Source organism: Phaethon lepturus, unplaced genomic scaffold, assembly GCF_000687285.1.
Source record: "Phaethon lepturus isolate BGI_N335 unplaced genomic scaffold, ASM68728v1 scaffold12371, whole genome shotgun sequence".
In the NCBI taxonomy this organism is placed as follows: domain Eukaryota; kingdom Metazoa; phylum Chordata; class Aves; order Phaethontiformes; family Phaethontidae; genus Phaethon; species Phaethon lepturus.
The window spans coordinates 27,663-43,873 of NW_010518507.1; the positions used below are offsets into that span (position 1 = coordinate 27,663).

General features: G+C 41.4%; 1 protein-coding gene across 1 annotated transcript in view; it reads right to left on the bottom strand.

The window, feature by feature from the left end:
* FANCM (Fanconi anemia, complementation group M) overlaps positions 1–15,523 on the bottom strand; it is a gene marked incomplete at its 5' end in the record, with an annotated part of 15,827 nt that extends 304 nt beyond the window's left edge. The window contains 9 exons of the mRNA XM_010296755.1: positions 312–603; positions 2,985–3,369; positions 4,133–4,696; positions 6,629–6,735; positions 7,759–7,915; positions 10,646–10,783; positions 11,320–11,388; positions 11,492–11,571; positions 13,636–15,523. Of these exons, the coding sequence (XP_010295057.1) occupies positions 312–603; positions 2,985–3,369; positions 4,133–4,696; positions 6,629–6,735; positions 7,759–7,915; positions 10,646–10,783; positions 11,320–11,388; positions 11,492–11,571; positions 13,636–15,523 (3,680 nt within the window). The remainder of the gene's footprint in view (positions 1–311; positions 604–2,984; positions 3,370–4,132; positions 4,697–6,628; positions 6,736–7,758; positions 7,916–10,645; positions 10,784–11,319; positions 11,389–11,491; positions 11,572–13,635) is intronic.
* Positions 15,524–16,211: the final 688 nt, after the last annotated feature.

The window sequence follows — 16,211 nt, forward strand, 5'->3', positions numbered from 1 at the left end:
CTGCCAGCAGCCACTGCTGCAGGTTTGAGGGCTGTGAACACAGCAGGCTCAGCTGCAGCAAGAACAGGGGATGCCAGGAAAGGAAAAGGCAGGGTTGAAGCAGAGCCCATGTTATGGCCCTGCTCTGCTCAGCTGGAAGAGACTGAGGAACGTGTAAAGAGCAAGGCAGGGTTGATGTGAGACAGGGAAGGTGCGGGGGAGCTCTGGCAATAACAGAAAGGCACAGAAAGGATCTCTGAGCCACTACCCCAGCAGGAGGTCCCAGATGAGGCAGAGGAGCAAAAGTCAGGCCTCAAGGTCTCTGCTGTTACCTGTTGGCCATCTTCTGCACGGAGCCAAAGTAATGGCACAGATTGAGAGCAGCCAGGTAGCTGAGGTTGGGAATGCTCAAGTAGAAGTTGAGCATTTCCCGTTTGTGACCCTCCACCTCTGTGGGCACCTGAATGGCGGCGTTTTTTCTTTGCTCCACCAATGCCAGGTCTTTCAGCAAACCGGCAGTTTCCTCTTGGCAAGAGCTAAAAAGAATTCGGACCCCAGCCTGGACCAAGGCTGAGAGCATGCCGTCGTAGTACTGCGTCCTCTGGAAAAACCGTGACGTTTCTCCTGCAGAGGGAAAGCACAGATCCGTGAGATCCAAGTGCTAAATTATTGTGAAAAATCTAATGTGAATCACTTGCAAAGCAAAACCAGCTCAAAGCTCCTTTGCTTTGAGCACTCGCAAACAAAAACAAGATGAGGGAAAACATTTCACAGAAAGAAGGCAAGAAGAGGTCATGGCAGCAGGATTTACTTGGTTCTTTGAGGGGGTAGAGTTTAGGAATTAACACTGGAAAAGCAAATTAAATGTCATTGAGAGAGGAGTGAGAGGAACACATGGTAAATGATGAACAAGAGGACAGACCAAATAAATCAGAAGGGGTTTTGTAAAGCTACAAAGTAAGAATGCACTTGAACTCTGTGTCAAACAAGAAACCAGCAGCACTCTGGAAACAACAGCATAATGCGAAAAACTGGGCAAAACCCATGAAAATGAATGACACTGTCAGCAGGGGGTAAAAAAGCAGCTCAAACACTATCCACTTATCTACAGCCCCTGCTGAGAAACTACATCTTCAGCGACCAATTCTATCATTGTTTCCATATCTGAACTATCAATAAATTAGATTTATGTCACAAAAACAAAGCTGCATCCACAACAATTTGATTTCAGTAGTGGAGTTTTATATCCCAGAACATCTGTAATTTAATTGGAGCTGTGAGCTCTAGTTCTAGCACCTGTGAAGCAGGTGCAAGCAAGACTTCTCGATTATTTTCTAGCTGGCACTGAGAATAGACAGCGTTAATAAAATCTTTTGATTGCATAATTTGGATTTTAGGATTAAAACAAATGGCTTGTCCAAACTTTATAAATTAAAGAAACAATCTTTAATTTTCCACAAATTTTTAATAAAGTCAGGAGGAGTCTTTGAGACGCCTCTATTCTGTGCTTGGTGACATGAGGCAACAGCTCAAACGCAGCCTCCCCACAGTGGCTCTTTCTTTGCAGAAGTGCTCTTCTTGTGTTTTTCCAAAAACTGATTTCACTCAGCTGATTATCTTTTGCTTGTTCAAGCACCAGCCATTGTGCGGTTTGGCCTCTACTTTTTGGAGGTAGAGAATATGTGGGAAGGAGTGCTGAGGGCAGCTACCAACCTCACTGGTTCTAAACCATGAGAGTTTTCCGATACAGTTTGACAGATTCCACTCGTTAGGTTACTACTAGAAAAAATCTTTTTCTTGAGTCCACTATTATTTTAGGGCTGAGCACAGATAAGATTGTCCTTGTTCCTTTATTCTGCTATTCTCACCTTCTTTGTCAAAATCTGTCTTGAAGTTGGGGTTTTTTTGCACTTATGAATATGGTCAGTTTAGTAATGTTTGAGTTGTTAACACGCTTTTCCCTGTTTCAGTAATTATTAAGAAATGTATCCCTTTGGATCCAGTTGTTAGATCTCTGTCTATATTAAATGTCCCTCAAATGAAAACAAATTTTTATGTTCAGCTGGTGACCTCACTAATGCAGTGAGAGAGTAAAAATACAGGTTTTCAACCTACTTTCAGTCCCATGTTACATGGAGAGAATGTGTGGCCAGTGCAAGCCCCGAGCAGGCCACAGAATCACAGAAAAGGAAAAGACCTTTAAGATCATCAAGTCCAACCAACCCAACACCCCCATGCCCCCTAAACCATGTCCTGAAGTGCCACGTCTACATGTTTTTTGAACACCTCCAGTGATGGTGACTCCACCACCTCCCTGGGCAGCCTGTGCCAACGTTTGACCACTCTCAGTGAAAAATTTTTTCCTGATATCCAATCTAAACCTCCCCTGGCACAACTTGAGGCCATTTCCTCTCGTCCTGTTGCTGGTTACTTGGGAGAAGAGGCCAACCCCCACCTCACCACAACCCCCTTTCAGGTAGCTGTAGAGAGCGATGAGGGCTCCCCTCAGCCTCCTCTTCTCCAGACTGAACACCCCCAGTTCCCTCAGCCGCTCCTCATCAAACTTGTGCTCCAGACCCCTCACCAGCTCCGCTGCCCTTCTCTGGACACGCTCCAGCACCTCAACGTCCTTCTTGGAGGCGGGGGCCCAACACTGAACACAGGAGTCGAGGTGCGGCCCCACCAGTGCCCAGTACAGGGGCACGATCCCTGCCCTGCTCCTGCTGGCCACACCATTGCTGATACAGGCCAGGACGCTGTTGGCCTTCTTGGCCAGCTGGGCACACTGCCGGCTCATGTTCAGCCGGCTGTCAACCAGCACCCCCAGGTCCTTTTCTGCCGGGCAGCTCTCCAGCCACTCCTCCCCAAGCCTGGAGCGTTGCATGGGGTTGTTGTGGCCAAAGTGCAGGACCCGGCACTTGGCCTTATTAAACCTCATACAGCTGACCTTGGCCCATCGATCCAACCTGTCCAGATCCGTGCCACGCCTGCCTGGGAACACCTACCTGTTTTAATCCTGTCCTTTTCGACAATTACACATACTCTCTCAAACATGCTCTGCAGGCGCTGGATCCGCTGAGTGACTTTAGTCCTGTTCACAGAGTTCAGAAATTCTGACAGAAATTTCCTTTCCACTGCCATGCGGTTGCTCACGATGTAATCGCTGCTGCTCAGCGAGCAAACCTGCACCTTTACTCCGTGAACTGCCTTCAAGGAAGAAATCACCTCGGCTCCAGAGGAGATCTCACGACTGTCTACCAGAATAGAGAGTGAAGGTTTTTTCTCCAGAGGGTCACGTGAAAACAGAGCTGTAGCTGCAGAGGGGCTTGTGGAAGCAGAACAAGGGGGCACTGAAGTGCTCCCACAGGTGTTCTTCAAAGAACTTGCCACCTGTAAATGTTGAAAAGCACACAGTAGTTCTAAGAGACGACTGAAGAATAAGGCCAAAGAAACACGTGCCAATAAAAAAATACAGGTTTCAAATACTGATGCTTAACAGACACACTTTGTTCCACCTTTTTTTAAAAATCCAATTAATAAAATCTTTAAAAAGAAAAAGGTATTTTTCGATATTGCAAAACATTAACACTTTCAGATTAACACTTTAACCCCCTGTAAACAATCTCCCAAATTAGCTGATCTAATTACTTAGCAGCTTGAATGACAAAAGCTTGCAGCCTTCACTCATGAGTTCAACAAAAACTGAACACTGTAAATGACAGAAGTCAGGCAGAAAAGCGTAAGCAATCAGGGATCCAACCTCAGACTACGAAGGGTCTTAATTTAGCACAGTGAACAAGTATTTTGTAACTACAAAGCCCAAAGAATTAGTGGACACTCTCTGCTATTCGAAATAGATCCATATTCCTCCGTGACTGTCAGACTCGGAATAGTATCTAAACCCTAGTTTTTATTTACGAACTATAAGATACTCGCCGAGTTACCCTGCGAGTACACCAAAGAACGAGGAGATGATGAAAAGCAGTGCAAGCAGAACGGACCCGCTCCTTTGTCACCAGAAGCACACGCGCTCTTGCTGCTGTACAGCTGACAGCCCTCCAAACAACAGGGCAATGGGACAGGTCCCCACCACGTGGGGTTCTTTAGCAAAACGTAGGTAAGAGGAAGGTCCTTGTTTTGAATTGACACCAACCTCAGTGGGAGCCTGGAGCTCCTGTTTCTCCGAATCGGAACTAGTGACAGCTGGTGGGAAGCATGTGCTCCTGACTTGATGCTCCGGGTGAAAATCCAGCATTTCAGACACTGACGCTTTTAAGCCGAGAAGCATCTCACTCTTGCTCTCCGCAGACTGATGAACACTGGTTTCCCCAGCAATTTTTTTGTGCTGCACAGAAAAGACTGAAGGCAATGACTTGGGTAACTTGGCATTTTCCTGTTCTGCCCTGAAACTATCTTTTTTCATGGGCTCGTTGCTGACATTTGTTTCTTCCCCGCTGGAATCACTGAGAACAATAATTCGGGACGGTTTCTTCTTTTGCATTGGGACGGAACAGTTCTCTCCCATCCCGGCCTGATTTAATTTTTTTCTGCGGCGAGTGAGGTATTGTTTTCTTCCACTAGTAAAACTCTCATTATTTAGGAGATCAAAATTAACGCACACTTCCTCCTCACTAGATTCACTTTGTTTCCAAGTTTCCTCTTCCTCCTCTCCAACGCAGAAACTGTCTTCTGCATAAGCCTGGTCTTGCTCAGGAATCTGGGGGGGGAAAAACCAAACCCAGTCAGTTTTGAGACACTGTAATGATTTTGCTCCTCCTCTCCATGAAGGCGCTTCGCTTATCCCGTCCACCCCACGCACAAGCACTGCGGGGCCTAGGGGCTCCTCACGCCTCCCAAAACCTCCCCTTGCTGTGAATATGCTCTGCAGTTCCCGAGAGGGCATTTTTCATCACCAGGAAGCTTTTAATGGGAATACTAACTGTAGTATCTCAACAGAAGCAAGATTCACTCGCTAATACTACTATCAAGCAGGTTGGAATTACAGACGGGAGTGTCTCCTTCGCGTGCGCCTGCGCAGCGGGAAGGGCTCCGCACCGCCACGCTCGCACGCTCAGGGCAAGCTGCGGTTTTGCAGGAAGAAAGGCAGATTCCACACCTTGTACCACGTGCACGCACACAAGGCTTGCTGGCAGAAGCACTTTATGATGCCTTTGCAATGTGTAAAATGAAATGGAAGTTCAATAATTCTATTTTTTGGCAACACTGCCTCAGCAGAAACAACAACAAAACTGACAAAATAAGCCCAGGCAGCTTGGAAATTGAGGCCCATGAATTCTTCTTATCTGCTTGCAAGTAATCAGTGAGCACAACTTAAATTTTTGTGTTACCAAAAAGAAAGTGTTTTATCCTTTTCATCAAATATAGATCTCCATTTTCTTGTGCTGAAGGAATAGTGGATACAGAAAAAAAAAAAGGGGGGGGATAAGGAACCATCCTGAGTATCTGTTTTTTTCAATTCTGTGATTTCTTTGGTGTCTGTGAAATAACAAGGGAAAAGTAAGTGGCTAAAAAATACTGTACAAGTGATTTATGTCACATGCTGTTTGAAGAGTTCAGAGTAAAACAGAACCCAGAAGACAGATCACATAGGAAACGTCTCGCCTGAGCACCAGGCAGCGTTCACATGGACGGGGAACACAGCCAGGTGTGAGAGAAACCGAAGCAAGCGGGAGCAGCCAGGGTAAGAAGTCTGCAATTCAAAAGAAGTTCTGCTATGATAATCCAGCGATGCTTCACTGGCGCTTTTCCGAGTGGACAGAATTAGCGCATAGCGGTACTGTCTGTAACAGGGCAAGAGCTTGGCTAAGGATCTGCTCCGGGGAGTCATTTGTGCTTAGCAGTTACCCCACGCGGCAGGGACACAACCAGCATCGGGGGACCACGTAAAAGAGGTGGTCTCCAGCAACATTGAGGACACGGGAGTCCAAGGGGCACCCTGCCAGAGCATACTGAGCAGCAGCAACAAGCACCTTAAATATGCTGCTTTATTTTCTCGTGAACGTTTCCAGACTTACATTACAGGCGCTAACCTTCTAATTGGTAGAGAGAATTTGATCTATTGACACTGCTGCTTGTCTGGCAACAAGGGCGCAGAGCCATCTGACATACAGCTGGGTAGCAGGCATATGCCCACACTGTTACGCCTCTACTGGGATTGCTGGTTTCACCAAATTGGGAAGTCAGTTAGGAGACTGGAAACATCACTTGCTGGGTGAGAGGACTTTGCCTCAGCAGCTGTCAGTCAGTGTCCTTTTTGACTGTGGAAGACAGCGGAGAGGGGGAGATAAGCTCCCGATGCTGGAAGTCCCATGCAATCCTACATCTATCAACAATGGTCGCCGTAAGAGCTCCGCTCTTCAGTGAGAAGACAACTGGGCATTGGGATGCTTTCAATTCAGACCGGTTGACAGCCTCGCTCCGGCTGAAGAACAGAGGGTGTATGCCTCTGTCAAAGCATACGTGTCTGCGCGCTTTAACGTCAAAATCAAAATGAAGTCAAGAGTCTTTTGTTAGAACTTGTTATTTATCAACAATAGGCTGCAAACTACACTTCAAAGCAGGATTAGAACCTAAATATGGTCACACACAATCAGAATTCCACTAGGACAGCAGTCATTTTGTTTCATACCTGTGAGAAAATCGCCATGTTGTTGAAGTTGCGATGAACCATTTTGTATCTATTGCCAAGAGCTGGACTACGGACAGACTTCAGGTAAACACCTTTCATCTCACAGTCTGCAGTAGAACAAGAAGATAAAAGAGAATACAGTATTATTAAGGATATAATTTTTAATTCATTATTGTCACATCGTGTTTTCAATATTAAGTAATTCCTTCATAGTTTTCCAAACCCCTGGATTTCACAAAAAAAAAAATCTGAAATTCTCCAGACATCTCTCAAAACCCCAAAACAAAGGACTAGGTCTACCCAGCTTGCCATCATGAAAGCTGCCAGGTAGACGGTTTTCTGCGCCGGCAGAGCTCTGGATACCCACAGCAAGGAGAAGGGCAATGTTAACCACAGCAAACCCAAATCACTCTGTTTTCCACGTTGCAAGTCTCCCGCAAAACAGACACAACTGATTTCAGAGGCTGGATGAGAAAGGGGTGGGTTTACTGAAGCCCACACAGGATCTTACAGGGAACAACTCACAATTTCAGTGGAAGACAAAAATCCTCAGCAACGTCTGGGAATCTTAAATGGTAGTAAGATGATTCATTATGCAAATATCCCAGGGAAAGACAAGGTACATAAGCAGAGATGGTTTACATAAGTAAACCAACTCGGCCAAAAAAGGGCATTACCTTCTCAGCTCTGCCAGTGTCAACACTGTAATTTTAGCTTTAACATTCATTTTGTTATTTCATATCATATTTTAGGGGTCTCTGTACCAGAAAACTTGAAAGAGTCAGAAATTTCTAAGTGAAATGGAAAGTTGTGTTTCTGTTCGGTCATAGCAGCGTAAGAGAGGGTGTCTGACTCTTGCAAGAGGCGGTCTCCTACCCCTGCAATCCTCAAAGAGCTGACTCCAGCCGGCCCAAAGCTATTGCGGGGTAGAGACTCCAGTGAGGAACTTACTACATTACAAACAGAGAAGGTACACACAGATAATGGAAAGCACCTGATTTACCGCAGCTGAGGAGCTCACTACCTGACACATGCTGACATATTAGATGACTGAATGGCTGTGCCTATCATACACCACTTGCTAAGCAACACCCCGTATCTTAAAACCATAAACGACTCTCCTCATTCACCATTTAACACTTGCGTGACCTCTACATCATCATTCAGGAATTGAGCAAGTGAAGAGTTCAGCTCGTTCTCTGCATCATCACTCTCATCAGATGAAACACCATCTGCATCTTGCTGGGACAGCTCAGCTTCTTCATCTAAAAACTGTCTTGCTGCATTCTAAAGAAGAAAAAAATCCAAACAAAGTTTTAGTTAGAAGCTGGCTCCCAATTACCTGATGAGACCTATGATTAAATGAGACATATGAGACCCCTGATTAAATTAGTTCATGACTTCAGAACATCAGCTTCTTAGATGATCACAGATACTAGGTTTCTGGCTTTGAACAGAGAATCCATCCCAGGGAAAGGTGATGTAAAGAACGCAAAGTTCAGTGAAATACATGACAGCGCACAAAGTTCTGTCCCACCAGCACAGAAGGGCGAAGCTGGAATCCATTTCAAAGCACTGGCCAAAGGTTAATACAGTGTGTATACCTAGACTAGTTTATGGTACAGACAGACCTCACAGTTGTAGCTAAGCTACCCGAAAATATTAGGCTATTTTCTATCTTAAACATCTAGTTTAACTCATTTTATTTGCTTTCAAAAATCTGTTTTTATTTAGAAGTGCTGGATTACTCTGAACCCAAGTCCACTAGAAACTTTAGATACAGACTTCACACTGGTTTGCCCTTTTCTGTTTAGGACTTAGGATTAATTGTTTCATGAATTCATCAGACAATGGAACTCATTATTGAGAAAATCCTCGTCTTTCAGGGAAGATGAGGCACTTCACACATGAGCTGCAGTCCAGGAGACATGATACAAACCTTGGTAGTAAGTTCCATCAAAAACGGGCAACAAGACATTCACAAGAATGTACATGGAAACGAAATGAATTAATTCAGGAACACCGATTTTGTCAGAGATAGTTTATATTAAACTAACTTTTTCTCTTATAATTTCAGCTATAAAGTACTGAAGTAAAACTTGGGGGAAAAAAAAAAACAAAACCAAAAAAATATTATGTATCCCAATTACACCAAAAGAATGATTAGTTTGCCTTCAAAATACTTGGAATGAAAAGCACAAGGCTGTAAATTGTAGTTTAGTACATGGAAGACTAAGGCATCTTGAGCTACAATACATGACATCTTATTTTCAAATTTTCCTGGGTCTTTTAATTATTTGCTTACACCAATTAGTAAACCTGACTGACAAGCATTATTAATAGTTCCTTTTCTAGAACAGTTTTGATTATTCTGAAACACATTGGAGGTCAGCTGTTTACAGGAAAGAGCTTTCAAGGCTATTGTCAATTAGTCTTAATCCTTCTTACTTGTGAAGGACTACAGAGAGGACAAATCCTGCAGCGTGAAAAGCACTGTGACTCCAAAAACTAACAGTCAAGAGTTTGGTCACATTTGGGAAACAATAAGTTACCAGGTTCTTAAATTATTTACTGAATCTTTGAATTCAGTGCCAGTGGCTATTTTGGTCACCTCGGACTTTTCACAATCTCTGTTGATCTAATTGCAGATCTCTGCTGCACTTACAACTCCATTACCGGTACTTCTGACAGAACACTCTAACTGGTAGTGGACTGATCAGAATGATTTTGATGTCTTTGAACTTCTGTGGATTTGGAATTCTGACATGTTCTTCACTATGAATGTTTAGGTAAGATGATAGGTGAAGACAGAGTAGAATTTCTTAAGTGTACAGGTAACACACTGTTTTTCCATGAACCTTTTGGTCTCACATTAAAAAAAATGTTTAAAGTTGAAAAATGGATTTTTCATCTACCTAATTCTTTGTATTCCAGAATATAAAATACTGATACTATACGGAAGTCTCCATAATGAAGATTACCTTTAAAACATTAAAAATAATAATGTGCCCCAAAGCCCTGACTACCGTAATTTCTGCCTAGTGGAACCACATCCACGCCTCTTTAAGAGCTTTTCAACTTACCATGAATATATGATTCTGGCCCTGCATCCTCTTCTGTATCCATTCCAGATGCAGTGACAGATTAAAGTGTAAAATACTAAATTAAGATTTAAGCGTTGGGGTCAAGGGACCATTGCTGTCTTAAGATGTTCAAAGTTGAAACCGCTAGAGCAGGTGGTAGACTCATATGATCAAATATCCTAATAGCTGGATATAAGTTCTAAAGTTCTGGACAAGCTCCTGAGCTCTCCGAGTCTGACTAATCTTTGACTATCTTCTACTTGTAACGTAGACTGTTATTTTGCTTCAGAATATTATTATGCAGGGCCCTACAGATTCCTCTGACACAGAATGGTTGAGAGGGTTAAGATCATTATCCAGTGTTTCAACATTGCATCTCAATTGTTTGTAACAAACTTGTGTGAAATAGCTACGAGCCTCAACCTCCTAAACAATGTCTGAAAAACAAACAACTGTCCAACTGCATGCCTACCATAATACAGTTGTATCATGAGATCCTACAGAAGTCCATAAAATAGACAGAAGCTCTGTTTTTTAGGCTATAAAATACACACAAGCTCAGAATGAGTGACTCAATGACACAGTAAATTTTCATCTTAAGTATGTGAAACCAGTGCTCAACATTTCTGGCATTTTCCTGTTTTGTTTTAAATTTAAATATAGACAAATTAGTATTTTCAGTTCATTCTTGCAGTCTGAACACGAAGTAGAATCTCACTAAGTCTCTGTCTCTTTTTTTGGTTTTGTTTGGTAACGTGCACTGCTCACGTTCAAAGGAGCATTCTTCTGAACTGGTTTTGCAATGTCACAAATGTGCACTTACATACATACACACACGTGACAAAGCACAGCAGTTATCTACATTCCAACTTCAATGCCAGCTGCTCCAAATATGACCTTCAACATATTAGGAGACACATGTAACGCCACATACCTTGCATGTAAAATTGCTCTTGACCTTTTGCCGTTTTGTACTTCTCAGCTGGTTTTTGTTATAGGCTGCTGAGCTGCTGTTTCTGGTCCTACTTGAGTTCTTGTGAAAATCCATGCTGTCATCACTGGACATGTCCGACTAGAGAAACATTTCACAAACACCTCAATAAGTAAGACCAAAGCAAGCAATATTTTAATTGCACAGTTATCCTTCAACATCCGTTTTTTTTTAAGCAACACGTGATTTTTTGCGATTGATTTGCTATGGCAACATAATGCAATAATGCTAATAATCTTATACAAAAGGAGCAGAAAAACTTGTTATTTGGAAGAAAACTCAGGTCAAATGTGACATGATTTTTTTTTTTTTTTAAATTCAAAACTTTGTTGAAGAAAGGTTATTTTACTGCCTTCCACAAAGGGAGAGGCTCAGCTCTCCTGCCTATAACAATAATTCACTGCCAAACAACAGCTACAAAGTCATCTTTGGAGAGCTTGGGAAAGAATTGAAGGAAGGAAGCAATTAACATTCTAATATGCCTTAGGTCAGATGGCAGAAAATATTTTTAATAAAAACACTTGTTTACTGACTGGAGGAAGAGTAAATGTTTAAATATATACTCCATAAATGAGTTTGCATTATTTTTCTTGTGTCTCACCAAAGCACTTACTAACCATGTTAAATGGGTGTCGACGTTTTCTGATGGCACGAATCGGCGATTCAAAATCACTATCATTCATAACCTGTGTAAACAAAAATATGTATAATTGCAGAGAGGGTTTTTGTTTTGTTTCACTTCCTTGTCATTTTGCTTTGTTGGTTTTTTTTTCTTTTTCTAAGACTCACATCAGGAGACTTCAAAACATTCTTTTTTTTCCTGTTTTTTCTCTGGAAAACAATCTCTTCTTCACTCTCACTGCTGGTTCCTACAGAAAAAATAGTAAACAACATTCACAAGAAAATGCATTGTTCACAATACAATATTGCTCTAACTGAGCAACCAAAATCTATCTCTCTCATAGAAGTACCTATGAAGGAGATTACTTATTGATCTATGCGGCAAATACTGTTCTCTTTAGCCTTGTTAATCAAAATACATAATCCAGCTGAGATGTACAATAAATCCTACTTCCCTGTAGAGTCTCTGAGTAGAAGTGATTACCCCAGCCAGTACAGATACAGAAAAAGGGAGGTGAAAAATGAAACCAAGAGAAGAAGCCCTTAAAAATTGAGTAAGTGTTATGCTTCTGGAAGCACTTGGTAATAACGTGTCCCTTTGGGTGGACTGAAACAAAACCAGAACTTGCTAAGAAGTCCTCTTTCCAATTCCTCTTCAAAGAACTGCAGTCCTTTTTGTTTTTCAGAAGACTGTGAAATACATGAATGTGAAATACATGAATGTGAAATACAAGATACCCCTTCACATTCTGCAAGTCAAAGCTCCAATTCTGACAGAGAGACCCTGCACTCGGTGCAGTAGGCATGCTGCCTGCTGTAACATCCTTCCTACCCCAAAGCAGGCTCGACATTGACTGCAGCTACCGCATTCTGCCTTATTTTTTCCTCTGTTTAGGAGTATAGCAGGATAGGGTGGGACAGAGAGTTAGTTCTGACTAAATCACTCAAAGGTTTGAATTTCTCTAAGGAAAAGCACAATATTTCCAAACATTCCACTTCTAAAATAACGTATTTCAATACCAATAACTATCATTTCAACAACACACACTGTCCTGGGAGGTTTTCAAGACCCGACTGGACAAAGCCCTTAACAACCTAAGCCAGGTTCAGTATAAACCCTGCAATTCTAAAACAGCAATTTGTTTCCTTTTGTGGCTTGTTTTGGTTTGTTTGTTTGTTGTTGGGGGGTTTTTTACTTATTAAATAGATTATGAATTTTTAATTCAGCAAACTAACATATCACTTTGAAGGTGTGATGATTCAGGAAGAAAGGTGGCATTCAACAATCAATTGCCCCCAGAAAATATGATGACTATCAGACAAATTCAAAGAGAAGGAAGAAAGATGCTTTAACCACCAAAGGAACTGTTTATGCTTTGTTTCAATGTTCAATGACAATAACAAAACCATTCTGAAAAACTCTTGGTGCCCTATGAATCATATTATTAAGTACTGAAATAAGTAAGAAAGAAAGAAATAAGAAAGACACTGAGTACTATTAAGCCTGAATTGTTTTGAAAGTAATTCAAGGTTATTCAGAGATAAACAGAACAAAGGGTGTGAATATGATCTGTAAGTGACCTACAAGTGAAGAATGATGGTCATTTATATATTGGCAATATTTGAATATGAAATTTTTTTTAATGGTATATTGGACAGAAGGGGAGAGAGAGAAAGGAGGAAATAAAAATAGAATAGAGCCTACAAACAGTCGATATTTTTAAGACAATCCAGGTTGGTGCTGAAGTTATAATCAGAACAGGTCAGTTGTCATGCAACAAACTGAAAGAAATCTATCAGTAGTTTCTATTCCTCAGGAACAACAACAGGAAAATATGAAGGCAATGGATGCAGGTGATTATGAATCAGATACTGAGAAGATTAAAAAAGAGCTTTAAAGGCAGTATAGCTCACACAATTATGTCTCACATGGTTGCACTGTTAGCCTCTGTGAAGAGATATGAAATGTTTAATTCTAAGTTCTTCCTCCAAATATGTATGCCTGCGTTTCAGCCTCAAACAGCTAAGCTCGTACGTAGGGTTAAAATTCTGGAAAGTCTCCTCATTGAGCCAGCTTCTAGTATTACAGCCATTATTCCCTTTTCCTTTCATCCTCCCCACCTAAGCCATAAAACCAAATTGAGGATCTAAAAGATACTGGATTCTACATTATTTATTTAAGCATGAAGGTGTTAACTAACTGTACCACTGAAATCCCTAAGAACTATGAAGACTGGTGTCTTCCAGCTTTTCAGTTCTTCCCAAATGGGAATCAAGTGCATCCACGGCTGAACAACCAAAGTTCTGCCTACGTGGGGTTGTATTTACTTTATCTGCAAGAGGCAGCTCTGGGATTTCCTTCCCGGCACTAGAGAAGACATTCATAGGAATTCTTTTGATAGCTTCAGTATTCATAACCTTTCTACTTGTTGGGGTAGAAAGAACAGAAGCCAAAGCTCCAGGTGATCCACTTCCCCTTCTTCTGTCTCCTGACTTCAAGTAAGGTGCTGCAGTGGTAGCATCCTCAGTCCCTTCGGTATCATTCATGCTCCTACTCTGGAGTGGCAATGGTGTGGAAATGCCTCTTCTCTCAAGACTTTTCCAATCCCCTTTAGACAATGTTTCAAGTCTGGACCTATCATTCGGTAATTTTTTTTTATCTTCAGTGGATTTAACATCTGCATGACTCCCCGAGGCACTGTTTAATTTTCTGATATTATTAGTATTTATATTTTCTTCAGGTATTTCGATCTCACACTCTTCGATGGAAAATCCCAGATCAAAGTTAACAGAAAACAATTCTTGAGAACAGTCACAAAGATCATCATTATCCAGAAACTGCTCGGTCACACTAATATCACCTGACATTTCCATGGTTGTGGCTTTACTGCCTATCGGCTGCGCCTTGCAGGCTTTGTCAGTGTTCATGTGGCACACCTCTGAAGGAGACCACTCGGAGCCTCGCTCTGCAACTGGCCTAATAACACTCTCACCTGAATCGGACCTTACTAAATGCTTATTGCTCATAGAAAAACTTCCATTATTTGTGTCATAACTGTGTTCATCTTCAAATAAATGTATACTCTTCTCTTCATCAGTAATCACATTTTTCTTGTTAATTTCTAGATCTTCCTTACCTTTTTGAACAAAATACATATTTGGAGGGTTACTTGTCAGAGCGTGATTTATCGTTGGAGTTTTCTTTTGATTTTCAGTGAATTCTTCATTGTCAAACAGACTATCAAAGCTGTCATTCCAATGGAGTTCCTCTTTGGCTTTAACAGCAGCAGTCTCAGAAGGTGATGCAGTTTTTGAAACACAGGTACTTACCGAAGCGCACAATTCACTGGTGACTTTCAGTTCAGGATTTTCAAAGAGCAGCAGTGAATGATCAACTCCTGAGGATGCAGAAAAGACTTTGTCCTGCAGTGTCGCCAAATAACTATCAGAAATAACTTTTTGAAAAGGACATACTGTTTCTTCATTTCTCAGCAAGTTTTCAAAATCATAAAGTTTATTCAAAGAGGGGGGAGTTTGTGATAAAAGTCTTTTCACATGGGAAAACATTTGTTTTAACCAAGAAGGCTCCTCAGATGGTCTCACAAGTGCAAAGGAATCCACATATGATTCAGGAAGATAAAATAAGTCAGAGGACCCAGGTGATTTCTCAACGGTGAAGCTACTATAACCCGAATCTGTGTGGTTATTGGTCATCCCCAATGACCTGCAAGTTTTATCTATGGTTTTGTATTCCTCTATTGCTGCACTTTCATGAATCATAGCACTTTCACTGTTGTCACATAGGTCAATAAATTCATCTAAGTCGAATGTCACCTCTAGTTCCTCATCCTTTTGACTGCTCTGGTCAGTATTCTCTATCAGAGCAATTCTTCTTGACGAATAGGAAGTTGAAGTATCAATATCTGTAGGCAACACAGGTACTTCCAAATTCAATCCAGAAGTTCTTTTGGGAGTCTTTGTTTTTGTTATTTTAAACGTGGAAAAGAATTCATTCCCATTATCATTTGTATGAGGTAAAAATGGTTTTACTTTTGATCTGTGCACCATGTCTTTTCTAGATGAGTGTGCTTTCTGATCAAATGTAGAGTTGGTCATAGAAAGATGATTTTTATTTCTTTGAATGTTAACATCTTCAATTCGTAAGTGAGGCTTAATCTCCAGTTCATAGCTGCAATCTCCCTGGTGACAAACACAGAGTAGTATTTACTATAAATACATACAGGCTTACAGGGACCTGTCATAATGATATTTAAAACAAGTGACAAAGGTTTTCATACTCCTAAAGGTTATTAGAAAGGAAAAAAATAAAACCAAAAGGAAAGTGCTTTGCATTTAAGGTCACAACTTTCAAACAAAAAAGTTTGCTGGCAGCTTAACTGCAAATCCATGCTTGGGTAGTCAGATCTGAATGTTTTAGAAAGACCAAAAGATACCATGCATAAAGATGACATTTAACAAATGCACCGTATTCTGCCCTAAGCATCTGTGTCGTGCAGTTAAGATGCCGTTCTCAGAACATTCACAGCAAGCAACTTCACTCAGCTAATAAAATGTGCAAGGTGTTATGTCCTCAGACAGGCTAATGCTTACAGGCTGTAGTTCTGGGAGGATTAGCAAATTGGGAAAGGTGCTGTGAGCAGAAGAAACCCTTATTCAAGCACAAGTGAGCCTTGAGTTCTCTGTTCTCTTTGTACTATTGTTTGTAATTTGGCTATTGCCATTGATGGCATATTAAGAACTTCTCAGTTCCTTTTTTTTTTTTCATGGATGCTTATTAATCTTCTGTTCAAAAAGGCACTGACCTAGGCAGTCAAATGTTTTAAAAATACACTTGAAAAAAGCACAATAGACTTTGACATCACGCCCA